The sequence below is a fragment of the Rhizomucor pusillus genome (genome assembly GCF_041956525.1).
Source record: "Rhizomucor pusillus strain CBS 183.67 unplaced genomic scaffold VTP01scaffold_3, whole genome shotgun sequence".
Lineage (NCBI taxonomy): Eukaryota > Fungi > Mucoromycota > Mucoromycetes > Mucorales > Lichtheimiaceae > Rhizomucor > Rhizomucor pusillus.
This window is the reverse complement of record NW_027192145.1, coordinates 1862424-1887440: the sequence shown is the minus strand read 5'-3', so window position 1 is coordinate 1887440 and position 25017 is coordinate 1862424. Positions and strand designations below refer to the sequence as shown.

Sequence of the window (25017 nt, the reverse complement as noted above, 5' to 3'; positions counted from 1 at the left end):
AAAGAAAGGAACTCCTTGTCTCAACTACAATGCTATTTGAATTTCACCGAAAGGTCGCTGCTGATGGATCTTTACCATTCGCTTTGTGGTCAAGAGCAGAACAGAATAGAATTTCTTTGCTGCTTCAGACTTGGTGCAGGTATTTGGTGCAATGTCTTGGAAACTGGTTTTTCCTGCACTGCCTGCCTTGGTTTGGATCATTTCCATTGTTTCGTGAGAGTTTTGGCTGATGGTCGCCTGACTGCTTTGCGAGTACATGCTCATGTTCGCTGCGCCTTCATCCAAAGGTTCTTCATCGTTGGCCACGTCGGCTGGAGGCGCCACCGGGGAAGAGCCATCCCAATTGTCTGGTCCAAAGTCAATGTCAAAGTCCATATCATTTCCTCCAGGTGTAAGATAGTTGTCTCGATCTTCGTTGTTTTCGGTCTCTGCAGGTGTTGGTTCGTTTGCAAGTGGCATTTCTTCCAAGCGAGGTTCTTTGGGTGATCCTGCCTCGTCGAGAGCAGTTGCAGCACGCTCGCGATCCATTCTCTGGAACAAGGAGGAACCCTCGGGAGCAACTGCTGCTTTTGTCCAATCGATCTTTCGTTGTTTCTTCTTTTTAGGCGAACGGCGGTTTATATTCTAGACAGGATAACATGTTAGAATCGAAAAAAGGCGGGTGCATTCGAATTTGCAAAAGTTTTCACATACTCTATTTACAATCGCAGAGGTATCATTAAACATCCGTCGGCATTCTTCGTGAGGGATCTCGGTGACAGTATCAATGATGAGGCGCCGGCGACGGCGGACGGGTGCCGGTGCATCCTGCAATTGTGTCTCCTCGAATAACATGTTATCATCAAAGTCGGGAACAACGCCTGACGAAGGTTGTTAAGTTCTGGAACGCAATATCAAGCTCTCGACTGAAACTACTTTACCTGATTGCATTAGGGTGTTTTGTGAGGAATCCAAAGGATCCATTGCACGTTGATGGAACGTCTCTTCATTGTCCTCTGGTCGCTCATCGACGTTGAAGTCCAGATCTCCAAAGTCATAATCAGGACCAACATCTAGGTCTGGCCGCTGCTGATCATGCTGTTGGTTATCCTTGATAGACATTCTGTCAAATGAATCCTCAAACTGGGCACTCAATTCAGGATCATTGTCACGACGAGGGTTTTCAACTTCCAGGTCGAATCCAATCTCCAAATCGTCGACGTGTCCATGCTCTGCTTCCATAAACGACATGCCCTGCTCTACTTGATCATGATTGAAGTTAAGAAGACCATCCTCCAATTCTTGTGTTTGAGTGCCGGCTAACGTGATATCCTGTCGAGGTGCAATCTGTGATAATCCGTCAATGTCGCTCAGTGTGATATCCTGCGATGATGCCAGCTGAGAAAGACTATCAAACATGGGGTCCTTTGGATCGATATCTCTGCAAGAAAAAGATGACAGAACGTATTGTGAGTGTCGCTGTAAAATCTAAAGCCGACGTGTACGTACATGTCTGCGAAGGGTTCGTCTGGCAACAAGATATCAAATTCGGTCAATTTCTCTGGAAGCGTAATGCTCTTTAAGCTGGCGACAGAGTGTTGGATATCTGGCATATTGACATCGCCTTTTTTGAAAGCCTATATGCAAAGCATAAACAAGACGACAACAATGGGTAATAATGACAGATTATGTTACCAATTTGATCTTGACAAGAGCTTCATTGCAGTCTTCGAGCAGGTAACGCGTCTTTCGAGAGTAGATACGGACAACACCGAGAAGCAGCTGGCCGGAAACACGCAGAGTGAGAAGTTCCTGTTCCTTGGTTGCAATGGCATCTGTAACCAGGTTAGTCACGTTGGAGACGCCGGTGATGTATTGCAAAAAGAATATTTACTAATGGTTTTCTCAAGATTGGTTTGCAGGAATTGGGATTTGGAAATCTTCCTCTCCCAGTGAGAAGCAAGCCAGACGCGGGCAAGCGGTCCGCGCCTTACTATCAATTGATCGGATAGCATAGAGTTTAAAGAAACAAAGAAGGGAAATGCCGCCCGCCACCAAGAGGCGAGCATTTCAACTCCACCACACAACGCGGGACGAGCGCGTTTTGCTTCGCGTCCCTTTCCTCCGCAGCACATTGAATTTCTTGCCTTTTTGGTCGTTTTGATATTATGCCTTTCTTTCGGCGCGGCGTATAAAATCAGATCATTTTGCATACGAGTGCAGATCGACTACGGTCAGCCTGAAGAAAACATGACTGCAATACCAAAAGGCTGGTTCTGCTCCTACGATCGAACGTAACTTTAAGTGAATCTTATCTTTGCGAACACAGAGATTTCTACTAATTGAAACGAGGTACAATAAATAGTAACATCTGAAAGAGAAATAAGATGCATTTACGCACTAAATATTGATGCAGCTACATTAAAGCCTCACGTTGAACCATCCTCGCTTGGCCCAAAATCCATCGATTTACTTGCGGCTTGATCTTCCCAGTAGCATAGAGTATCTATATGAGCGGGTAAAACAAATGCGACAAAGAAGGCGTACAATATGTACAAAATATCATGATTATTACGTGCGCCCGCGGAATGGTACCGTCGTGCATGTTGCCACTAGCGCAATTTGAAATGATCCGCCGGAATAGGTTCCCGTTTTGCAAGCTTTGGGGCCGTTGTGCCAAGGGGGGGTACAGAGAAGTCAAGGAATTCCATGCTACCCCAGCAATGTAGCAAACGGGCCTTGTTGCGACATTCGTAGCTTATTTACGTGTCAACTTGGATCGAGTTCTGGATTCACACAAGACATCACGTTTGCGTTTTATTCAAAAGCTATCATAAGGGTGACATGATATTCATCTATTGCTTGCCACTTCCCAAGTCGGCCACGGTGTTTGCTCCTTGCTTCACAGCATCGCCCGCTCGGTGTGCCGCTTCAGCTGCTTTAACTCCAACGCTCTTGTCTTGTTGCTGCTGTGCAGGTGTGGCGTTGTCGCTAGAAGCGACGGTCGAAGCATTCTGAGGCTGTGCAGGCTCGTCATAGTCGCCAATTTGAAATGGGCTTGAGGATTCTTGAATGCCTCGAGTCTGACTCTTGGATGAGAATGGGTTCTTGAGTTGGCCAATATCCATATTGCGCTTTTGTGTGATTCGAAAACTGGAAAAGAAACACGAAATGCAAACTTGGCGCAAATCACTTCCATATTTGAATCGGAGATCCGAAACAAGTGCGGCCCGGAAAATTGGCAGCGTAGCTTAAGCAGATCCTCTCTCGCTGTAAGTCCATGTGCAGTTCAAGCAATACTGATGTTTATCCATTGATGTTGATAACAAAGGTATTCCACGATCTAATAAACAATTTTCTTATCAAGTAACAAGCTTTTTATATTTTTTTGATAGAAGCATGAATTGTTACAGTCAACAGCGTACGAAATATTCAAGGATAATTACAGGAAAGATAGGTATTCATCATTTAGAAAGGAGAAGGAGTCAATCGAAGGTAGGGGCGGACAACTTTGACGCCCTTGGGGAAGATCTTTTGGGCTTCCTCAGTGGAGACGCTGGGATGGACAATGACATCGTCACCCTTCTTCCAGTTACCGGGAGTGGTGATCTTGTACTTGTCGCCCAACTGGAGAGAGTCGATGACGCGCAAGATTTCATCAAAGTTACGGCCGGTGGATGCGGGGTATGTGATAATCAAGCGGATAGTCTTCTTGGGATCAATGATGAAGACAGATCGAACAGTGAAAGGAATACCCTTGGCATCGACATTGGTGGCATCCTGGATGGGTTCTTACGCGTCAGCTTTCTGTACTTCAATATTCTCACACGCACTGCTTCAGCTCACCTGGTGATCCAACATGTCATAAAGCTCAGAGACCTTACGATCAGCATCAGCGATGATAGGGAATTGGAGGTCAACACCGCTGATGTCGTTGATATCGGTAATCCACTTTCGGTGTTCTTCGAGACCGTTGGCAGACAAGCCAATGACCTTGACGTTGCGCTTGTCAAATTCGTCCTGAAGAGCGGCAACGAGACCGAGCTCAGTAGTGCAGACAGGAGCTGGAAAGCAAGGTGAGCAACAAGTTATGTAGTCGGCAGCAAGTAAGACGATACTCACTAAAATCGGCAGGGTGGGAGAAGAGGATAGTCCAGTTATCGCCAATGAATTCGTGGAACTTGATATTGCCCTTGGTAGTTTGAGCTTCAAAGTCTAGATGCATGTCTCGTCAGTCATATGCACAACTAGACAGTTGCATTCTTCTTCAGTGAGAAATTACCGGGAGCAACAGAGCCGAGACGGAGAACCATTGTGAGAATCGCGGGAAACAAAGAGAAGAAAATTCAGACGAGGCTCAGGACTTTAAATACAGTCGACGCGTCCCCGCCGGATTGCGCAATGCGCACTTGTTCTTTGAACTTTGGGATGCGATGGCGCAATTGTTTAGACCTCCAATCAGAGCAGCACAGACATCAAGAGAAAGAGTCAAGCTTGTCTGTCACACCTCCCCACTTTGGACTACTCTAGTCTCACAAACGTGTCACGGATTCGCAAATACTAGCGAGAAAGTTTCATAAATGAATCCACCGCGTATCCAGTCGAAGCTAAAAATGGAGCCATAGATGAACCTTACACTCTTCAAAGTTTCTCGCTGCTTCGTTCATCGCCTGATTTGCTGCTGCAACGATTACACAACTTTATGCAACAAATACGCAACACGGACTTCTCCGATGGCCAAGATGGATCTTATCAGATGCATCCAGCCGTTTCCTTCTTCCAAAACCAGAGGAGGTGCAGTAGGAAGTTTGCATGCTTTGATCCGAGAAAAATTAGACTTGCTTGCCAAGCTCTCCAACTTACAAGAGGGAAACCTTATCTTAGTGTGGTCAAGAGCTTCACGTCAAAAATTTCGTTAAATCGAGGTGCAAAGTAGTCATATGCTACAAGTAGCTGCAGCAGTCTACCTTGAAGTAGACCCGTTCCACTTTGAAACATTGATGTAGCCTGCAGCGGGTATGCCTTTTTCATTTTTTCACGTTCGATAATGTCCCTGATGAAATATTTCTTTTGAACTGCGTTACTGCAACTGCAATGTCTTTACACTCACTCGCGTGGTGTTCGCCCAAAAATGCATATCTAGAACATACCAATTCATTTAAACTCGGAGGAGTAGGTTACACTTTGTTCCAAATGAGTATAGTTTTGCATACTCAGATCACCAACAAATGAAAACAAGATCGTAACTTTGCGCCTCATCTACAAGGTACACCATTGGCTAAAGAGATTTTTGGTCATTTGCATTCGATAGCACGATATTTCTAGCCAACCCCCTCCTTTCAAGCTCAAGGGTCGGACAAAGAATCGTACATCCGTGCGTGAGCTGCTGCGCGCCGCGTCAAAATGAAGGCTGGCTGCGCGATACTCGGAATAATTGGATAAAAATGACCTCCGTGAACACCTTCTTGTCACGCTTGTCGTCATGGAAACAATCAACAATCAGCAGCCACCTTTGTCTTGATTTGCGACCATCAGCCGCGTACCAAACCCGGCAACTTGTTCCTTCCACAAATATACCCTGGCAGCAATTGTCCTCGCGATGTGCGGAACTACCGCCCAAGAACGTTCCCTTCGCGCTGGTCCAGCCGGCAGGGCAACCAGAGGAATGCTCCACATGGCTTCAAGAACACGGTTGGCAGTGTCCGTGGGTATTTCAAGAAGAAGAACTGTATGAGGAAAACAACGAGGAATGGCAACGAGCGCAAGAAAGAGGATGGGTAGGAAATACACCTCCACAAAAGCAATGGCTGCTATTCCAGCCTTGTCCGTTCCTAGCCAAGCACATGGCAACCATTGAATCACAACTTGCAAGACGTGGCGACGATGCCTGGCATTGTTTAGATATTGGTTGCGGATCAGGAAGGGACGTTGCTTGGATCCTTAGCCATTCCCCACGCTGGCGGGTATCCGCGTACGATTCACTCAAGGGCGCCGTCGATAGAACGTTCAAGCTAGCCGAAAATATGAATGTTGCCGATCGCCTGAATGTAACTCAAGCTAAAGTCATGGCGGATGGTGCCTGGAAAACATTCGATGAAGAGACGGAGAAACGAGTGCTGCTGCAAGAACAGACGAAAAAGGAACGCTTTGCACCGGGAATACCTGCGAGCCAGTTTTTAGGCGAAGCCAAGTACGATCTAGTACTCACGATAAGGTTCTTGGTACGTCCGTTGCTGCTATATTTACCGAGTCTCCTGAACAAGGGCGGGTTCCTTGTGATATCGCATTTCGTGGACGATGGAGTGCACGAATATAGCCAACCCCGCAAGGATCACAGGCTCCAACTGCATGAACTACGGCAACTATATGGTGGAATGGAAGACGTAGAAATTCTTGTGGACACAATTGAAGAGATTGAAGATGGTCGTCCAGTAAACTCGTTCATATTAAAAAAATTGTAAATGATATCATTTGCTGTTCTGTATATTGATAGCAGCTTGCTGTGGCCGGCAATTCGGGCTTGCATGAATTCATTCTGAGTGGCCAAGTACCAAGCTTAGTGCGAACAAAATACATATTTTCGTACAGTCTCTATCTTTCTGTACTATACCTGCATGAACATTTTTTCCCATGCTCTTGCTGCGCATAATTATCCTTTGTTCGGTTTAATGCGGATCTCCGTCGAAACCTAGCGTGCTCCTTTATGTGAACGAGAACGTCTACGTTGATATCTAAACGCTCCTCCCAAACAAACAAGTCAAAATTACGTGAAGATATGACCTGTAGTTCTGTTATAGCAAGACTCTTGCCGTGCAGTAAAGATGCTGCAACGTTGCTGCTGCCATCAAAATATAGCTATTCTTTTGGTTTAGCAGTTGTACCCACAAAAAGCAAGCGGCGATAAAATAAAATTCGTTTGGCGCTAGGTTCGTGTGGAATCTGCATCTCTTTCACTTCCGGTACACGACAACACAACATGGCTGCTCCTCACAAACTCTGCATGATTCCAGGTATTACATGGGCTGTATGTATCAGATCGAGGAATCGTTGCTAATATCATTTCTCTGCTGCCTATAGGACCTATCGAGTTCCATGAAGATGTCCTGACATCCATGGCTACCCCAGCCACTTCCCACGTCGATCCTCTCTTCGTGCCTGTTTTCGGCGAAACCATCGAGATGGTGCGCAAGGTTGTCCTGTCCGAAAAGGCACAGCCTTTCGTCGTGTCCGGCTCTGGCACTCTTGGCTGGGACATGATGGTCAACTTGGTTGAAGCAGGCGATGAGGTGCTTGTGCTGAATACCGGCTACTTTGGCGACCACTTTGCAGAGTGGTAAGTATGACGATAAGGTAGATACGAATGCGGGGGTTAATTGGCCGCGTTTTCTGTTTGACAGTCTGGAAACCTATGGTGCAAAGATTACGCACTTGCGCGCACCTATCGGCAGCCGTCCCTCTAACGATGAAATCAAGCAAGCAGTTGCTGCCAAGAAGTACAAGATGGTTACTGTCACTCACGTTGACACCTCGTATGTGTGGCGCGGAATGTGATCAGGGGCGATTGACAGGGCGTTTGCTGACTAAAAAATATCATGTAGAACCGGTGTCTTGTCTGATATCAAGTCTGTCGCAGAGATTGTAAAGGCAGCATCACCCGAGACTCTCGTAGTTGTCGATGGTGTTTGCTCCGTTGGCTCGGAGGAAATTCGATTCGATGCTTGGAACCTGGACATTGTCATTACTGGCTCACAAAAGGGATTGGGTGTTCCCCCCGGTCTCTCCATTGTCGTTGCCAGTCAGCATGCCCTTGAAGTCTTCAAGAACCGCAAGACTCCTGTTCCTTCATATTACTCCAACTGGAACAAATGGCTTCCCAGTAAGGACTTGAAAATTCAGGGGATGATGATGTGAATGTCAGAGGGCATGATTAGCTGACTAAAAATCACCGGGATCTGAACTTAGTCATGAACGCCTACGAGTCCCGCAAGCCTGCCTATTTTGCGACACCCGCAGTCCAATTGATCTATGCTTTGCACACCTCTCTCAAGCAAATCATTAGCCAGCCTATCGAAGAACGCTTCAACAAGCACCGCGAGGTTGCTTCCAACTTCCGCAAGACCCTCCGAGATCTCGGTTTGAAGTTGCTAGCTCAGTCCGAGGAGTTGGCTGCCAACGGAATGACCGCTGTGTGGTTGCCAGAGGGCATCCAAGTCGGCCAATTGGTATCCGGTTTGGCTGCCAAGGGCGTTCAGATTGCTGGAGGTTTGCACAAGGACTGTGCAACCCAATACTTCAGAATTGGGTAAGAAAGGAATAGAAATAGGATAAAGAGAGATAGAAAATGCGATTTTTGCGAGTATTGACACATTATTGTAAAACTAGACACATGGGTCTTTCTGTTATGGATGACAAGCGCCAGCATATTACCAAAGTTGTCGATGCACTGACTAGTTCGTTGACCGAGCTTGGCTATCAAAAGGCTTAATAAAGTAAATGCAGGACAAAAAGTGCGCGATAAAAAAAGAAAAGGAAGGCAGCAGAGTTTCATCTTTGCTTTGGCCCGGAGGTCATGTTTAGAGTTCAGAGAAGAGCCGTGCACGCCTTTTAATAGGCAAATGTTTACCGGAATGACAGCACCGCAATATCCGCGAGTCAACGTGCTCGGATTTCCCGCGTTCATCCTGACATATTCGAAACACCTAAGCTATTCAATCATGAAACAGCTTCTACGTTGATCCATATAAAGTGGCCGAGACCTGAGCTTTGAGCTATTGAGCTGCATTGCTTTCCTCTTCTTTTTCTTATCACTTGCTCTTTTTCCCGCCCTTTCTAGGTCCTATCCCGTATCACTTGGTAAAATGTATATTCTCTGCAAACTCTTGTATATTACAGTGTTTGCACTCTTGTCTGCAGCACCGCCGTACCTTCCGTTATACTACCACGACGTTCTACGATTTTCCTCTGACCAGATCGGATTCACTATAGCCATTGCACCCTTTATTCAATCGATTGCTTGCCCGTTATGGACATATCTCGTTGACAAGCGGCCGCGTTTGCATGGTCCGGTGATGGCCATCACAAGCTTCCTCGGTGGACTGGCGGTCATGGGTATTATGCTGGTAGGACGCTGGGTTGCCGAAGAACAAGAAGATACCCGAAGCAAGACTAGTACTTTATTGTCATCTTTCAGTAACGATAACCGCAGTAATACTCGAGTCGTTGTAATAACTTGTGCATTTGCTCTGGCTTTTGCATTCTTTACACTTCCCAACACTTCTCTGGTCGACAGCGCGGTTGTCAAGATGCTCGGACCCAACAAGATCCTGTATGGCAAGTACAGTAATTTATTTTTTTCTATGTGAATTACGCAATGTTTATACCGGTTCGTGTTATTCGACAGGAGAACAGCGGCTATGGGGCTCGGTCTCAACAGGTCTTACAATTCTGCTGGTCGGTGTTTTTATTTCTGCGTATTCGATCGAAGCATTGTTCTACGTGTTTGCGGGATCGACTGTTTGTTTCATCGTCTGCGCTGCATGTACCCACATTGAAAAGTACCAATCCGTAAATGAGGAAGAAGCGCGCTTGTTGCCGCCTCCGGCAGGGCCGACGTCTAACGTCATCCGCTACGTTGAAGCCGGCCAGGTTATCAAAAGCGAAGAGCTATTGCAAGAAGATAACGACTATCTGACCGCGCACGAGAACCCTTTGCTCAAGGTCACCAGCAGTGGATCGATCGTTTCCATGGCACGTACTATACGTGAAGAAGCTGAAGATGCCTTGGCAAACGGAGAAGTCAACCTTGCTCTCGCCATGTCACGCGTTGCATCCGTCGAACATTCGCTAACAGGTCTCCTCGTGGACTCGGATTCTGTCGAGCTGCCATCCTCGCACACACTGACATCACCACGTGTCCTGTCCTTCTTACTCACGACCCTTTTGTTTGGTATGGCCCTCTCAATGATCATCAACTTTCTGTTCCTGTTCTTCAAGCAAGAGCTGCATATGGGCCCAAGTCTCATGGGCTGGACCGGCGTACTTGGAGGAGCCACTGAGCTACTATGCTTTTGCTTTGCAAAACAGGCAAGTTTTGTTGCGGGAAATCCCAGAATATTATTCTGTTTGGGTGTGCATGTGTGAACAAGGTGTGGCATATTATTATGCACGCTAAGGATTAAATGGACATATTAGATGACCGAGCGCTGGGGTGTGACAAGGCTGATTGTTGGTGCCCACCTGGTCACTATTCTTCGCTGCTTAGCCTACACTTTGCTCAAGGCTGACTCACTCCCGAGCACGTTGATCGCATTGGCACTCCAGACGACCCACGGTTCGTAACAATCAACGTGCGTTTGCACCTAGAGATCGTCTCACTCTGCAAAATTTTGTTTGGTCTAGGCATTGGGTTTGCCGTCTTTTGGGGCACTGCTGTGAGCGAGATGGATAGCTTTTTCCCCCCTGAACAACGCGCTGTCGCGCAAGGAGTCCTTGGTGCTCTCCATGCAGGCTTAGGAACCGGACTAGGTGCATTGCTTGGAGGTTACATTGATCAGTACCTTGATATGCTTTGGGTCTTCCGCGGCTCTGCGATGCTATGTGCAGCAAGTATTACTGTATTTTGTTTAGGTCGATTAAGCAGTCGTTAATCCGATTACATAAAGTTTTGAAACACAAAGTATAATCTCGCTTTCTCACGCTATGGTTGATTATGACTGTATGGATGTTGATCAATGTAAGGTTGTTTCTTGCTTCTCAATGTCTTCTACTCTTGTCAATCGCTTTGCAAAACTAGTCTGTCGAGACTGTGCCATTGCTCTTCGTGCTCTCATCCGCTCTTCCCTGCGACGTAGCTCTTGTAGTTGCATCAATGCTTCTGCGGCAGTCTCTGGGTGATGAGCACCCGGTCTCTGATCGATTAGAGCGCCACTGAAAATAAGGTTGACTTCTTCCAACGACCGGCCCTGCGAGCAAATGATTCGTTTAGCATTCGGCTTACGGTATGAAGGCACCAGGTACAGATACGTACTCTTGTTTCCGGGTAAAATCGATGTACAACCCATGCGATGCATATGCAAAAGCAGCCAAACAGCAAGTAGGTACCCCACTGGATGGACTCAAATAGTAAAGGCGCGACAATTGTTATGATTAGATTAAAAAGGTAACTGGATGCTGTAGTCACTCCCATTGCGTTTGCACGGATGAGCTGCGGGTATATTTCGGCCGGGTATATCCAGCCCGCAGGACCCCTTGAAGGTGTCAGCTTGATAAACATGCGAAGTATCAACAGGGTCACTCACCAGCTTAATGCATAAACTGCCACGAACAAGCATAGAAGCACCATGATGGCGTAGGTCGCTGCGTCGCTGCGCATGTATACACTGATATCGTCGAACGAAGAACTTGGATTTACAATAATTTGCGGAGGTGTCGATTGAGTGGAGAAGGCACCCATCAATGCAGCCACTGCGACCATACATGCCGCCATGACGAGCGCACCGATGGTTAATATCCGCTTACGGTCCCACCGATCGATCTAAGCATAGCACTCAGTCATCATTTCTTGTTCTCAAGCTATATAGTTCCTTACAAAGAAAAAGACGGGAAGAGTGCCGGCCATATTCACTAAGCCGGCAACAGCGCTGCCGAGTATAACTGCATCAACCTCTGGCATGCCAGTCGCCCGAAGGATCCTTGGAAAGTAAAAACTATATGGAAATGATACAATATATAAGTTCCGAGTTCTGCTTATATACTAAGAGATCGAATTACTTACAGCAAGGCGTTGAACCCGGTGAACTGGGTGAAAGTATGAATCCCGGCTCCAAGCAAGGTCCGTTTTTGATAATTTTCGATTCCTCTTTCAAACAGGGCTTGAAACTTTTTAGACGTAAACGTTCTATCGAAGGTTACATCTTGCACAATGCTTGTAAACTCCATTAGTGTCTCGGTATCTTGCTTATTTCCACGGCTGCGTAGCAATGATAAAATGTAAAGTGCCTCATCGTATTCGTCGCGGGCAATGAGCCATCGCGGACTATTAAGAACTTCTTAGTCTTGGTACGGTCTCCTGTCAAGTATGGATATCTGAAAAGTACCTTTCAGGAACGAAAAACAAGCCGAGTAGCAACAATCCGCTAGGCATGATTTGAAGACCAGTCGGTATCCTGTTTCCAGATATTGTTTTAGTTTTTGCTACGGTTGCATTGCACACTGAGACTTGGTAATATTACCGCCATGCGTCGTGGCCGTCCATGTTGACTGTCCCGTATGCGATCCAATTTGACAAACAGTAGCCTACGGTCACACCCAGCTGATACAAGGTGATAATTCTTCCACGGTTCTGAGGACTGGCAATTTCGCTTTGATCTGGTTTCCCAAGAGTTTTAGTATCCTTGTAATCCATTTCGCTACTTAGCATCCTTTGACTTACACAACGGGACAGACATGCTAAGCATCCTGTGAGACAAAAAGAGAGACATTGCTCAGCATCAAGTATGAATTAACAAAACGGGAGAGGACTAACCCTACTGTAGCTCCAGTCAATATGCGTCCTACAATGAGTGCTCCAAAGCGGTTTCCGACGAGTTGGATGATGCTCCCGACAATGTGAAATATAGCTGCGACGTAAAAGAACTTCTTTCGACCCATGCCATCAGCCACGAATCCCGATGCCTATTGCTCTCTCCGGTCAGAAAACATACAGCCGTGCATTGAGAGCGAGCAACTTACAAAAGATGCGACCAGTGAAGATACCAGCGAGATGACGACAGCTGCAGCACCGTGGGCATCATCGTTAAGTGAAAATATTTCTCGGAAGATTGGGATTGCAATGCACGCTGTTATGACACCAGTGTCATACCTACAGAACGATCGGTTTCCTTTTGTTTGACATTCTGCGAATAACATTGGTTTCTATGAATATCAATTCTCTTACCCACACTGTAAAATTGAACAAGGTAAGAATGAGCCATCTTATGCTACGAAATATTGCGTGCCAATTCAATATAATCCTCACCATAAACCCGCCTATTGATACAAAACTACCAGGGGACACTTTAGTACGGTACCTTGATAAAAGTGCATAACCCAAGTACCTGCAAATAGCATATAGTCTTGTTTGCACAGGTAGTTGCATAGCCGCTTGCCACAAGAGCTATAGACAAAGATCGCGTTCGAAACACTGATCTTGGCACAGAAATGTAGGCGGACCGAGATTCGAGATGAAAGAGACTCGAACACAAAATTGTTGTGAGACGGAAGAGGAACAATCATGAAACGGTAGGTCAATGCGCTCTTTTTTGCTTCAGCTTGTGTTGCGCGACGCTTTTGCCACTTCTGCTCTCTTAAGCACCTCGATCAAACATAAAATATAAGGTGCAATGTTACAAGTCAATAATTGTAAGCAGCTTTAGAATGTTGGAATGTTACAATGTTCAAAATCAAAGCGAACGTATGCTAAATTACAGGGAACATGCAAAAAACGTTATCGTCGTCATGAAAACCATCGCCAACCCATTTGATACAGATTCTTCATTAACTACAGAGACTCTTTCGTGAGTATTCAGCTCTCTACAATAGAACAAGTGTGTTGAGACGGTGTGTACCTGAAGCCTCAATTTCGTATCTTGATGTACTCTGTATCGCTCGGGCATGAGCCACTCTGGAGGAGATGCGTCGGTGTATTGATCCTGTCCATCTCGTGCTCCGGCAGTAGCTTCATTGTTGCTCCGCTCTAAACGTGCTCGCTGCTCCGGTGTGGGGTCAGTCGCTAACCAGTCCTCCATCGTATCCAGGTAGTTCCAAAGCTGCTCGCCTGCGTGCGTGACGACCATGCACATTTCAAAGACTTCCACTGGTTTAGAGGCTGCTTTGCACATGACGAAGAGTGACTCGACGTCTCCGGAAACGAGAGCTTCCCGGACGCATTCCTCAAACGTGCCATCCAAGTTTGACTCCAGATAGAGACTCGTTAATTTAAAGAGAGATCCAAAAAAGTATGCGAACCTCAGTCTGATGTCTCTATCACGAATTAGCCGCGGTTTTCGGTCCAAGGTTGATGATCGTAAAACTTCTAAGGCAGAAGCGCATTGACTGCGCCAAACCCAGGTATAATCTCTAGGCAAAAAGGGTGCAAGCGGATATTTCGTGCTTCGTCTTCGATATTTCTAAACTAGCAGTCAGCACAGCAGTTTTCGAAAGTACATTCGATATTAAAAGAGACTTGCCGGATCGTGCAGGACGCGTATGCTAGGTGTATGGAGGTATATATGTCGGATCTTAAGGCACAAGGAAGCATAGTCCTTCTCCAGACCTGGACGCAACTCCGGAGAAAGTATGCGTCTAACGACGAGGTATTGCATGATGTCGAGGAGTTCTGTGAATTTAGATCGATGTTCAAACTTGGGCTGTTTCTCTACTGAATAACATATAAGCTGTAAAAGTTGATTCGCCAGATCCCCTTCGCTTTCTTGGCGTTCTCGCTCGCTTGGGGTGAATGACTCAAAAAGTCGCAGGAGTGAGCTGACTTGATAGTGGAATCGATAACGCCGAAGTACGTGATGCCGTACAATCGGCTCAATGCTGACAATTTGTAAAAGTGTATCTAGATCGTCATATTCTAGTTGTGTCAGGACTGCACAGAGAAGCTCGGTGGGCAACTCTTGCAGCATTGTGGAAGGAGCCGGTCAAACGTCAGCTTGCCGCACATTTTTTGCATTTTATGCAGCCAACCCCTCTGGGATCATCACCGCCTTTTCCTTTTTGCATACCTTCTTGGCCCCGAGACTTTTTTTCCCTGTTTCTTTTTCTCTTGAACTATAAACGTTTTTTTATCTATTACGATGGCGACCACGAGCACGCAGACTATAGAGCTAAAATCACTTAACGCGACAGACTCCTCGCTTGCCCTGAAAGCATTTGTATCTGAAGCTACCAGTATCTTGCAGCACCGACGTCCCAGAGACGCCGCCTTCACTCTTGAACAAGGCCCCGATGATACTTTACCTGATCCTTTATCGCTCAATTCTAGTAGAATCTCTGAAAAAGATATCACTGAAGTCAAGCGCAGGAAAGTCCAAAAGTTTTACCGACAGCAGAATGAACAAATCGATCATTTGCTGAGTCCGTTGAACTCGGATAACAACGAGGACCATGAGAAGCAGATCTTGAAGGTGAAAGTAAACCCGCCCCAATTAAACTCGACAGGAAAAACATTAAACTGTTGTAATGATCACGTAAAAGGTCAAGATTGCCGTCTATGGATCAGGAATGGCCAATGTGATCTTGTTTGTACTACAGATCGTAGCTGCCGTGTTCTCGGACTCACTGGCAATTTTCGCCACGATGTCGGATGCATTTATGGATCTCCTAAGTTCCGTTGTAATGATGTGGATGGCGCGTCAAGTGGCACGTCCGAACCCCATAAAGTACCCTGCAGTCCGTAATCAGAATAGACGCATCCTATTCGTGTATGCATGTCTCAAATTTCTGTCTTATTAGGGCAAAGCTCGGATGGAAACAGCCGCTATTATGGTAAGATCGCCACGCACGGAGTTAAACCCAGATCGTTGACAAGAGATGGAAAAATCTCGATATAGGTGGTATCCTGCCTAATGAGCTGCGTTGCTATCTTTTTGATTGTAAGCGGAGATTGCGATTTTTTACGTTTTATAGTACATTGAACAAGAATCCTTGCTGACAATTATTGGATATATAGATAGAAGCAGCAAAGAGACTCGCGACAGGAGGCAATGAAGGCCCCAACATGAGTACGTTGTCAATTGCGATGGTTTCGACAGCACTCGGTAAGATCTCCGTTGTGAGCTTAAATGCAGCAGAGGCTAAAGTTTTACCCCTACTTTTTTCGCCTTCGGAAGGTGTAAAGTTTCTCCTAATGTTTTACTGCATGACACTCAGAAACTACGCTTCCGCAAGGCTGTTTGCTCAGGATCATAGAAACGATATACTTGTCAATTCACTGGGTTTGATTACAGGCATCCTCGGAAGTCGGATCGCAAGCTGGATTGACCCGGTCGGATCGATTCTCGTTGCACTGGTCATTTTGCGCAGCTGGGTTTCAACGCTTATTGGTAAGAATGAAATCCAAATCTGCCGCGTCCTGCCGTGCACAAAGTAGTAACAATTGCGTCTGCATCAAAACATAGAACATACACAGCTCATTATTGGCAAGACTGCTGATGTCAGCTTTTTGCAGCGTGTCACATATATAGGAAAGTATAACACAACCAAATGCAATTGCTAATTCATATGACTGACACTGATACATAACCTACAGCTCTCACGCATCCTGGTGTGTGCCAGGTTGATACTTGCCGCGCGTATTATGCAGGAGAGAATCTATACGTGGAAGTTGACATTGTGTTGCCGCCTGAGATGCCGCTCAGGGATTCTCACGACATTGCCGAAAGTCTCCAGATAAAGCTCGAGTCAATCCCAAGTGTTGAACGGGCATTTGTTCACGCAGATTACGAGACTTCTCACAGACCCGAGGTAACTCAGAAAAAGATATAGCTAGGAGCAGAAACTAAATGCATCTGACAAATTCTTAACAGCATCAAAAAACCAAATAAATGATGATATGTAATGATGGATCATCGTAGAAGCAAAAATCCCGCCCATGCCTTATTGAGCTTAAAATGACTTCACAGACTGAAAAAATGAAATGCCGTGCATTGTCACGCGCGAATGAACCAGTGCGGACCGTTACAATTGCGGTTGGGCCGTAGATCTTTTCATTCTAGCTCTTTCTTGTTTTCTTCTCCTCCTTTTCTTTTCTCTCTGACACTTTCTGCCTCTCTTTCTCACCTTTATCTACTCCGTTTTACCGCATTGGGCAGGCGAACAGCTCTATGCATTAATAGCCATGGTGCCCGTCTGCACATCCTTTGGAAACCAAGACTATGGAAGAGAAATGCTTTTAGGTACTTTTCTCATCTGAAAAAAATTTATTCTACTATGACTCATTATTGAAATGCTTGTCTACAAGCAGCGACCCTGCCTACCATTATTCTGATGCACTTGAGCCTCGAGCGTCTAATTCCAATTTTTGAAAAAAATCGCATCGACGTGTTCCGTTTTCTATCGATGAACGATGCTGGTGACTTTGTCAACATTGGTATCTGCAACCCAGATGACTGCAGGAGGCTTGTCCAATGCGTACGGAGCATCCAGGCTCACATGAATACAAGAGGAATTTCGACATGCAGCGATCTCTCCGACATGACACCATCCCTTACAAGTTTGACAACTTCATCGTCGGCATCCTCTACGTCGTCTTCTACTTGCATGTCACCAACGACTCCGACTTCTCCGTCCCCTAACAATGAGCTATTAGATTTAAAAGAGGACGAGCGCCAGTCTATCCTCCGCGCCGTCGAGGCCTTTGATCGCTACGCATTGCCGAGTTCGGCATGGTCTCCAGGCAACCGGAGTTCGCCTCTTTCAAAACCTATCAATCACCTTGACAAAGGCAAAACTTCAGTGCGCTCATCATTTATGTCGGTCATGAGCGAGAGTACGATCGCTGAGGAAGACGAGGATGGGTACGAGCCGGACCCTCCGCCGTATCCGGAACCTTCTCAGTTAACGTGCCCCGAATCTGCACCCTCATCCTCCTCTTTATTACAACAATCGACAGAGCACCAACGACAACAACAACAACAACAACAACAACAACAACAACGACAGCTGCAGCTGCAACCACAGCCGCAGTTTGTATCGCGAGAAGGTAGACCGGGAACTGTAGTACCACGGAAGCGGAATTTGATGTCCCGGCTACCTCGACCACTTTCTATGCCCGCGTACTTTGCTAACCGTCTCTCCATGTCATCCATCTCGTCCCAAGACCCTCCCTCATCCGCATCATCATTTTCCATACAGCCTTCCCAATCATCCACCATACGTCCTGCGAGCCCTACTTCCACCATCACAGCTGACAACCCAAATCGCCGATCAATGATAGTAATGCCCATGCCCCCTCCTCCCGATTATCTTGATACCACACTCATGAAACGATGGGAAAAATGCCGGTCACTTATATTGCCGCGTGAAGAGGAAGGAAAGGAAGAGTTACCACCTTACAAATGCACCGTATACAAAATGGGACATGTGCATCTGAAGCGCGAGATGGATGCACCTGGGGTACGGAGCCGATGGCGCGTGTGGAGGTAAGACAAGCTGGAATTAGGTTGCATTGCTATTTGCCAAAAGAGGGTGCTAATCTTTTCGTGTTTTCTTTTTTCCTTACGTTGCACGCATATCATTAGAAAACTTTACGTAGAAGTGTGGGGAACTATATTGCGGATTTATCGGGCGGCACCCAATGGTGATAGGCACAGCAAATACTACAGTCGTCTGGGACGACACTCTAAACCGGCCCCACTCATGACCCTATCTTTGGCTGGAGCCGAAGCAGGGCGAGCATGGGACTATACCAAGCGACCACACTCGTTGAGACTAACGACGGCTCATGGTCCGCAAATGTTGCTTCGGCTTCCGACCCATGTGGAAATGATATCCTGGATTGAACACTTACAAGCAGGTATGGGTCCCGAACAGCCATTTCCTCCTGGCAAAACCATTAATTTTCCTTCCCCACCTCCCCTCCTCTCGCAGCAATAAATATCTCGTTAGACCTGGAACACCGCCCGATGCCCAAATTCATGACGCTGCCAACACGCACAGCTCTAACAGGCCGAGCAGCTACTCCCCGGATGCTTGATATGGAGCGAGCAAGAGAACAGCGTCGTCGAGAGCAGCGAGAAATGCTCATTTAATACAAAGAACGAAGAAGACCAAAGCAAACAAACAACACTTCCTCTATTTATGCATCTCACTTTTGCCATCCTCTTTCTTCATCATTTTACATTCCTTGGATATCAAGAGAATGAGCGCGTTCTCGATGTATCAAAAGATTTATACATTGCTGGTCTGTAAATTGCCATAAATATTGTTTTCATTGTATTTGCTTCGACCTGTTGTTGTATAGTTTCCTGCTCACAATGATTCAAACTAGAATTATTATCCGCGAGATTGAAGTTTGGATTTTTCCCACTTTAATGTACTTTTATTCAGCAGAAAAAACCGAGAGTGAGATTAACTATACAGAATCAAGATTGAGTAGGATGTCCAGAGTGGATTGAAGCAAAGATAAACTGTCTTTTGCCTTGGAGATTCTGCGTATCGATTGCGTAAACTGGAAATGGGTTCTCGTTCAGCGAGATCACACGAGTGCTTGGTGATTCAGCTCCGACGAGCATCCCTTTAAATGCGGTCAATTTTCACGCCTGACTAGTTCTTTTTTCTCTTTCCAATTCATTTTTCATCCTCAAACCTAACAATGCCCCCAAAGTCCAAGACCTCTCAAGCTACCTCCGGCTCTGCTAAAAAGGCGGATCATCCTACTGTAAGACTTTAACACGTCCTTGTTTTCTGTACATTATCCTTATATATGCTCTTCTCTTTTTCTAGTACGAAGCCATGATCAAGGGTAGCGACAAAAAATCATTCATCATGACGTGTTCACTCATCCAGTCTATCATGTATTAGATGCTATCCTTGCTCTCAAGGAACGCAAAGGCAGCTCTCGTCCTGCCATCAAGAAGTACATCCTTGCGAACTACAAGATTTCTCCCAGTGCTCGCTTCGACTCGTTGATCAATGCTGCCATCAAGCGAGGTGTTGCTAAGAACGTCTTTAGCCTTCCCAAAGGTATAATCAAATGAACAGCGCGATTTCCTCTGCGTGATCGGAATAATAACCATGCTGCTAGGAATGTCTGGAACTGTAAAGTTGGCGAAACCTGAAAAGTCGACCGAGAAGGTAACCAAGAAGACTGGCGATAAGAAATCCACCTCTGCAAAGAAGTCGACCACCGAATCAAAGGCTGGCAAGGCCACCAAAGCTTCCACTGCTAAGAAGGCTGCCCCCAAGAAGGCTGCACCCACCGTTTCCAGCACCAAACGCGCTGCTGCAAAGCCTCGCACCAAAACTGAGGAGAAGAAGACAAAGGCTGCCCCCAAGAAGACCACCAAGAAGACTGCTGCTGCCTCCGGCACCAGCGGCCGAAAGTCTACCAAGAAGACACCTGCCAAGAAGACTCCTGAGAAGAAGACTCCCGCAAAGAAGGCTGCTGCAACCAAGGCACCTGCAAAGAAGGCCGCCGCTAAGAAGGCACCCACCAAGAAGCAGTCTACCACTGCCAAGGCAGGTGTTAAGGCACCTCGAAAGGCACCTGCTAAACGCAGCAGCACCAGGACACGTGCCACCAAGGCTTAAACACGGCATGCAAATTTTTCGTGTTTTATCCAAACTCCAACCACTCACCCTTCAGATATTCTACTTGTACTTACATTGGCAGAGGGAGACGATCACCAGCTCCCTCCGATTTCCTTTATTCCATGTTTTCTTTTCTTCCCTTCTTTCCTCTTTCGTTTCTTTCCTGTACAGTCATGAACATTTCGTTGCCATAAAGAAATTAAGGATCTGCTAATTGGAACAAGTCCGCCGCGTAAATGACTGGTGATCTATGCATATTCTGGCAACCGTAACGCGAAAAAAAATGCCGAAAAAATTCCAAGCGCGCTTTCCCTCTCTTGAAAAAAATGGGAAAAAATTTCGCGTGTCGAAATTTTTTGTGTTCCTGCTTGGCGGAGGAAGAACATACTTTTTATTGCCTACTTTACTTTCTCTGCAAAAGACTGACGGTACCATCGGCTTCACCGAAATATGCCGTCTCTGCCATATTGCAAAACAGACCAACCTCATACACACCCGTCAGCAGTTTGATTTCCTTCAGCAAAGCAACTGGGTCCTCGATAGCACCAAAGTGAGCATCAATAACAAAGTTGCCATTGTCAGTAACAACAGGTCCAGCCTTGTTTACAGCCTGTGTAATTTCCATGGCAAAGTTACCATCTGCTGTATACACACACTCTCACACACACGCGTAATCCTCTTACCATACGCAAAGTGATCTTTTCAGGTTTCAGAGACAACTTGGACTCAAGGGCACGAATGACAGACTTGTAAGTCATGGGTACGACTTCGATGGGAACACCCTTCAACCACTGCAACGTCCGAGATCAGTCTTTTTCTTTCACCAAACTTCTATTTCCTTGTTCTCTTCCATCTAATCTTTTCGTCCACTGCTTACCTGGGTACCAAGTTTGGATGATTTCTTGCGATAGTCTTATCAATGAGAAAGTACAATGCGTTAGTAACATGTATATACAAGGCAAGCGTAGGAGAGCAGCAGTGCTTACCTGCAATGATGACAAACTTCTTTGCTGCTTCAGCTACTACCTTTTCTTGGAACTGGCATGCACCGCCACCCTTGATAGCATTCAGGCACTCGTCGACTTCATCGGCACCATCGATAGTAACGTCGATCTCTGGGTATCTGTGTGGGGGTCGAGATGTCAGCAAAAACAGGGTTTGTGTATGCCTCTTTATTCAGATCGACTCACTGTTCCACGGTTCCCATAATCAGCCCTCCTTCAATGATAAGGAGCTTGCTCTGGAAACTTGTTGGAATATAGACAATGTGCTTAAGTTCAGGACGTTGCAGGATACGCTCCACAGCATAGACAACGGTTGAGCCTGAGCCGATACCAACGACCTTGTGTTCAGGCTTGATGTATTCGTCCACGGCGCGGTATGCTGCCAACTTTTTGCCGGTCTCAACTGGATTTGACATTTTATTCGGTTTCGTTTGCTTTGTGTGTGGGTTGGAAAGTGCGAGGGGAGAAAGAGCAGGATAAGACTTTTAAAAACAAAGGATGCCAAGCGGGCGAGTCGGGATTAAAGTTTCAGTGTCCAGCAGACCAGGGCACCCACCAGCGAGCGAGGGGAACATCGCATTTTTTCATCCTCTTACCCCGCAAATGGGCACAGTCATGTGAAAATAACGGAGATGGCCAGATGAAGATTCTTATTCTTCATCTTGTACTGTTTTTGTGAATATTTGCGAGTTTGCTTTTTTGTTGTCAAGAGACAGTCCATTCCTTGGACACGTACCTTTTAGCCCAAAAGCTTAAATGCACCCATTTACGTCATACGACGATATAGAATTGCTTCCATAGAGTTTCTTTTGAAACCAAGGTTTGCGCACCCTCATAGATCATTGCCCGATATAGTATGTGAAAAGTCGATTACTTGTTGCTTGCTATCACAGTTTAGGTACAAAGTTGTGATATATTGACGAAAGGGGAATGGGTGGTTAGCGTATTGGATCTTTGAAGGGCAGAATTACTTTCAGCAAGGGGAAGCACTACAAACACATATGTAATAGATATATATATATATATATATAAATCATCATAGGGTATTGGTGGACGCGAAAGGTCTTGTCCGTAGGATGGGAGGATGGATGCTGGGTACGCCTAAATGTGTTGCTACAGGATTCAGAACACTGTTTGGGCTACCGCCTGGCCGTGTGTATCGAACGGCATCCATCATTGCCGCTGATGGAGAGCGATAAGTGTGGTGGCCGACGTTTGTATCGGGAGACAATCGACTTGATGATATTTTTTGGAAATAGACTGTGCTTGGATTTACCCATGTATTGTCCCTCTTTTGATGATGTTCCGGTTCCATTCTGCATTCTGGCTGCCGTGTGCTTACACGCGGAGGACCTCGGGAGTTATCCAATCGGTTCCTTGACCGAGAAAATACATCTGCGGATGGGCTGTTAAGGTCTCCGTTCGAAGAAGAAGCGACGGGGGACGAGGGCGACCAACTTACAGGCTGTGATGCTTGGAGCGTGATCATCTCGATATCAGAGTCGTCCAACAGTGCCCCCGAGTTGTCTTCAGGCGGGTACGATAGCTCAGCAGCAGCAGACGCTGGCGACGACCTGGTTCCCGTATATGGAGGCGATGAATGCCGTCTGTGTCCTGAAGAAAGCGATATAGACTTGCTATCATCATACGAAGACGGTCGCCGTACATGGGACATTTGACCGGGAGAAGATGTATCAAACTACCAATCCGCGGAATTAGCATCCGTTTGTGCAACCTCTCGTAAACAGCTCCATGTCTTTACCATAGGAAGAAGATCATTGGCACTTGCCATGCTCTCGGATGGTATAGGGTTATGACTTAAAAGGGATGCAAAATCTGGAACTCTTGGTCGGAATAAGGGTTGTTCCTGGAGCGGAATCGATGTAGGTTGTGTAGTGGCAAGAGCAGGAATAGCTGCCGTGTTGGTTGGAGTCGTTGTTGTATTTGTTGGAACTGTGATGTTCGAGCATGACGGTGAGGAGGGTCGGTCCGTAGCTGCAACGCACACAATGTATAATTGCTCCAGCGTGCTCGGTACAAAAAGGTCAGCACCTAGACCGCCGCCGAGATAGAATCGAGCTTCAAAGTTGATATAGCTGCCATTTGATGTCCTCAGTGCAATATTTTCCTTTATCGTCTGCGATCCGTTCGCTATACTCAACAAGGTAGCTGGCGAAGTGTTGGCGAAACAATCAGCTGTTGTTCGCTGTGTAGGAGGTAATGCCATCTTTTTGGTTGGGTCGGCCAGGCGACTGAAAGCTGTTGCATTGTCCAGCAAGCAACGATGTATCCGAGCGACTCGGTCAGAGTGTTCAGGGTGCACAAACTCATATAGCGAGCGATGAGCGAATTCATGAGGATATATTCCCAACAAATCCAATGTCTCATCTGATACCCGGGCGCAACAAGTCTCCATAGATAGAAATAGCTGTTGTTGAAAAGCGGGAAAATCAAGGTTAAGATCTGCCAATTACAGCGTCCGCAGTAAAGGTGCTGAAACACATACAGTTACCGTGCATTTTTGCAGCGCACTGTTGTCACTGCCCGCACCGGGTGGACTTGTCATTATAAACGATGATTGAACCAATCCAGACGGGAAGATTCCCGGTAGTACTTTTACGTTGCTTGTCACATTGCTGTGACTTTCTGCAACCGAAGCGAGTTTATCGCGACGCCTCGGTCGACCACGCTTCTTGTGCTGAGCATCAACACAAGTATCCTCACGGCCTGTTTGCACGCATCGTTTGCAAGGTCGAGACGCTAAGAGTCAGGTGCACAGTTACGTAAGAAACCCCTCTGTCTTTATACAACTATCTAACGCATCTACCGCTTACTTTCGCATGCAAGATGAGCTCTCTGGCAATTCACCTGGACCAGAAAAAAAAACAGTTTAATATCCATCTGCGCAAAAAGCACAATGATTTTGTTTGGTTGCTCACACAAGCTGCAGCAACGTGGCCCTTGCTTGGTCTCTTTTTGGGAACGATGGATGATCCTGCAGCCGATTCAGATGTCGTAGGCTTAGGCTCGTTCTGTACAATTGGAGAAGTTGGTGACGGTAACGAAAAAGCAGAACCAGCAGCTTCGTTCATATTAAGATAGAGAGCAAGGCCTTAAAAAAGATGGAAGAAGAGTGGAGAAAAATAGGTACGATTATCTCTGAACACGAAAACATGTCATGAGTACACAAATGGCAGGATTCCGCCCAGCCTATGCTATGCGGGGAATTATCGGAGGTTTTCTGCTAAATCCCCTAACGCCCGTAAGCTCACGGGCATCGTTCACACGCCATCTTAATGTGGGGTCGCATCCATGTGTGTGGAGAAGAAGACAGTTCCATTGTTTTGAGCAGGCTATTAGCCCGAAGGCATGTGCACACACGGATCCACCGCTCTATTTAAAATAAACACAGCTACTGGCTGGCAACGCTGTTGTCAAAGCGGTACTGCCAAACTGTAATTTTATCAAGCTCTAGATCTACACTCAATAGAAAGTGAGACGGTCCGCTGTCCCGTGTTCAACTGCAGATGTAAGGTGATCGAAACCTGGAAGCCGCGGAGTGATGATACTCAAGACTGTGCCACCTCAGATGCCAAGCAACACCCTAAATGTACTTTTTTCTTGTCATCTTTTACATGACGGCTAAATGCGGGACTACATGCAGACTAATCATTGTTTGATCCCGCGATCACCGAATTACTGGTAACTTGCTCTGTGCACGGCATCCATATACACCTCT

General features: G+C 46.4%; 12 protein-coding genes across 12 annotated transcripts; 6 read left to right on the top strand and 6 right to left on the bottom strand.

Annotated features, from left to right (window-relative positions):
* Positions 1–24: 24 nt before the first annotated feature.
* VTP01DRAFT_6964 (uncharacterized protein) lies at positions 25–1994 on the bottom strand (the record flags this gene model as incomplete). Its single annotated transcript, XM_069385923.1, has 6 exons — positions 25–624; positions 694–860; positions 921–1420; positions 1489–1616; positions 1675–1814; positions 1874–1994. The coding sequence occupies 6 exons, from the start codon at positions 1992–1994 to the stop codon at positions 25–27; spliced, it is 1656 nt and encodes a 551-aa protein (XP_069243337.1).
* An 840-nt stretch (positions 1995–2834) lies between these two features.
* VTP01DRAFT_6963 (uncharacterized protein) lies at positions 2835–3107 on the bottom strand (the record flags this gene model as incomplete). Its single annotated transcript, XM_069385922.1, has 1 exon — positions 2835–3107. One exon carries the CDS (start codon positions 3105–3107, stop codon positions 2835–2837), a length of 273 nt encoding a protein of 90 aa, XP_069243336.1.
* A 340-nt stretch (positions 3108–3447) lies between these two features.
* VTP01DRAFT_6962 (uncharacterized protein) lies at positions 3448–4292 on the bottom strand (the record flags this gene model as incomplete). Its single annotated transcript, XM_069385921.1, has 4 exons — positions 3448–3759; positions 3826–4043; positions 4102–4194; positions 4262–4292. The coding sequence occupies 4 exons, from the start codon at positions 4290–4292 to the stop codon at positions 3448–3450; spliced, it is 654 nt and encodes a 217-aa protein (XP_069243335.1).
* A 1131-nt stretch (positions 4293–5423) lies between these two features.
* Positions 5424–6440, top strand: VTP01DRAFT_6961 (uncharacterized protein; the record flags this gene model as incomplete). The annotated part of the gene is made up of 1 exon (XM_069385920.1): positions 5424–6440. One exon carries the CDS (start codon positions 5424–5426, stop codon positions 6438–6440), a length of 1017 nt encoding a protein of 338 aa, XP_069243334.1.
* A 515-nt stretch (positions 6441–6955) lies between these two features.
* Positions 6956–8464, top strand: VTP01DRAFT_6960 (uncharacterized protein; the record flags this gene model as incomplete). The annotated part of the gene is made up of 6 exons (XM_069385919.1): positions 6956–6989; positions 7057–7312; positions 7377–7508; positions 7578–7855; positions 7942–8281; positions 8362–8464. The coding sequence occupies 6 exons, from the start codon at positions 6956–6958 to the stop codon at positions 8462–8464; spliced, it is 1143 nt and encodes a 380-aa protein (XP_069243333.1).
* Positions 8465–8837: 373 nt separating this feature from the next.
* On the top strand, positions 8838–10625 carry VTP01DRAFT_6959 (uncharacterized protein; the record flags this gene model as incomplete). The annotated part of the gene is made up of 4 exons (XM_069385917.1): positions 8838–9309; positions 9380–10062; positions 10171–10309; positions 10378–10625. 4 exons carry the CDS (start codon positions 8838–8840, stop codon positions 10623–10625), a joined length of 1542 nt encoding a protein of 513 aa, XP_069243332.1.
* Positions 10626–10706: 81 nt separating this feature from the next.
* Positions 10707–14648, bottom strand: VTP01DRAFT_6958 (uncharacterized protein; the record flags this gene model as incomplete). The annotated part of the gene is made up of 13 exons (XM_069385916.1): positions 10707–10940; positions 11006–11225; positions 11277–11512; positions 11567–11684; positions 11753–12013; positions 12075–12143; positions 12210–12345; positions 12410–12435; positions 12503–12651; positions 12709–12838; positions 13482–13516; positions 13584–14144; positions 14205–14648. The coding sequence occupies 13 exons, from the start codon at positions 14646–14648 to the stop codon at positions 10707–10709; spliced, it is 2619 nt and encodes an 872-aa protein (XP_069243331.1).
* Positions 14649–14819: 171 nt separating this feature from the next.
* On the top strand, positions 14820–16568 carry VTP01DRAFT_6957 (uncharacterized protein; the record flags this gene model as incomplete). The annotated part of the gene is made up of 9 exons (XM_069385915.1): positions 14820–15149; positions 15220–15414; positions 15478–15510; positions 15576–15617; positions 15695–15782; positions 15855–16067; positions 16143–16193; positions 16274–16488; positions 16551–16568. The coding sequence occupies 9 exons, from the start codon at positions 14820–14822 to the stop codon at positions 16566–16568; spliced, it is 1185 nt and encodes a 394-aa protein (XP_069243330.1).
* A 293-nt stretch (positions 16569–16861) lies between these two features.
* Positions 16862–18773, top strand: VTP01DRAFT_6956 (uncharacterized protein; the record flags this gene model as incomplete). Its single annotated transcript, XM_069385914.1, has 4 exons — positions 16862–16919; positions 16988–18164; positions 18264–18538; positions 18613–18773. 4 exons carry the CDS (start codon positions 16862–16864, stop codon positions 18771–18773), a joined length of 1671 nt encoding a protein of 556 aa, XP_069243329.1.
* Positions 18774–19336: 563 nt separating this feature from the next.
* On the top strand, positions 19337–20274 carry VTP01DRAFT_6955 (uncharacterized protein; the record flags this gene model as incomplete). Its single annotated transcript, XM_069385913.1, has 4 exons — positions 19337–19402; positions 19468–19486; positions 19546–19707; positions 19769–20274. The coding sequence occupies 4 exons, from the start codon at positions 19337–19339 to the stop codon at positions 20272–20274; spliced, it is 753 nt and encodes a 250-aa protein (XP_069243328.1).
* A 403-nt stretch (positions 20275–20677) lies between these two features.
* Positions 20678–21694, bottom strand: VTP01DRAFT_6954 (uncharacterized protein; the record flags this gene model as incomplete). The annotated part of the gene is made up of 5 exons (XM_069385912.1): positions 20678–20884; positions 20958–21065; positions 21152–21186; positions 21261–21397; positions 21465–21694. The coding sequence occupies 5 exons, from the start codon at positions 21692–21694 to the stop codon at positions 20678–20680; spliced, it is 717 nt and encodes a 238-aa protein (XP_069243327.1).
* A 922-nt stretch (positions 21695–22616) lies between these two features.
* On the bottom strand, positions 22617–24370 carry VTP01DRAFT_6953 (uncharacterized protein; the record flags this gene model as incomplete). Its single annotated transcript, XM_069385911.1, has 6 exons — positions 22617–22673; positions 22741–22977; positions 23041–23706; positions 23785–24038; positions 24113–24146; positions 24218–24370. 6 exons carry the CDS (start codon positions 24368–24370, stop codon positions 22617–22619), a joined length of 1401 nt encoding a protein of 466 aa, XP_069243326.1.
* Between the last annotated feature and the right edge of the window lie 647 nt (positions 24371–25017).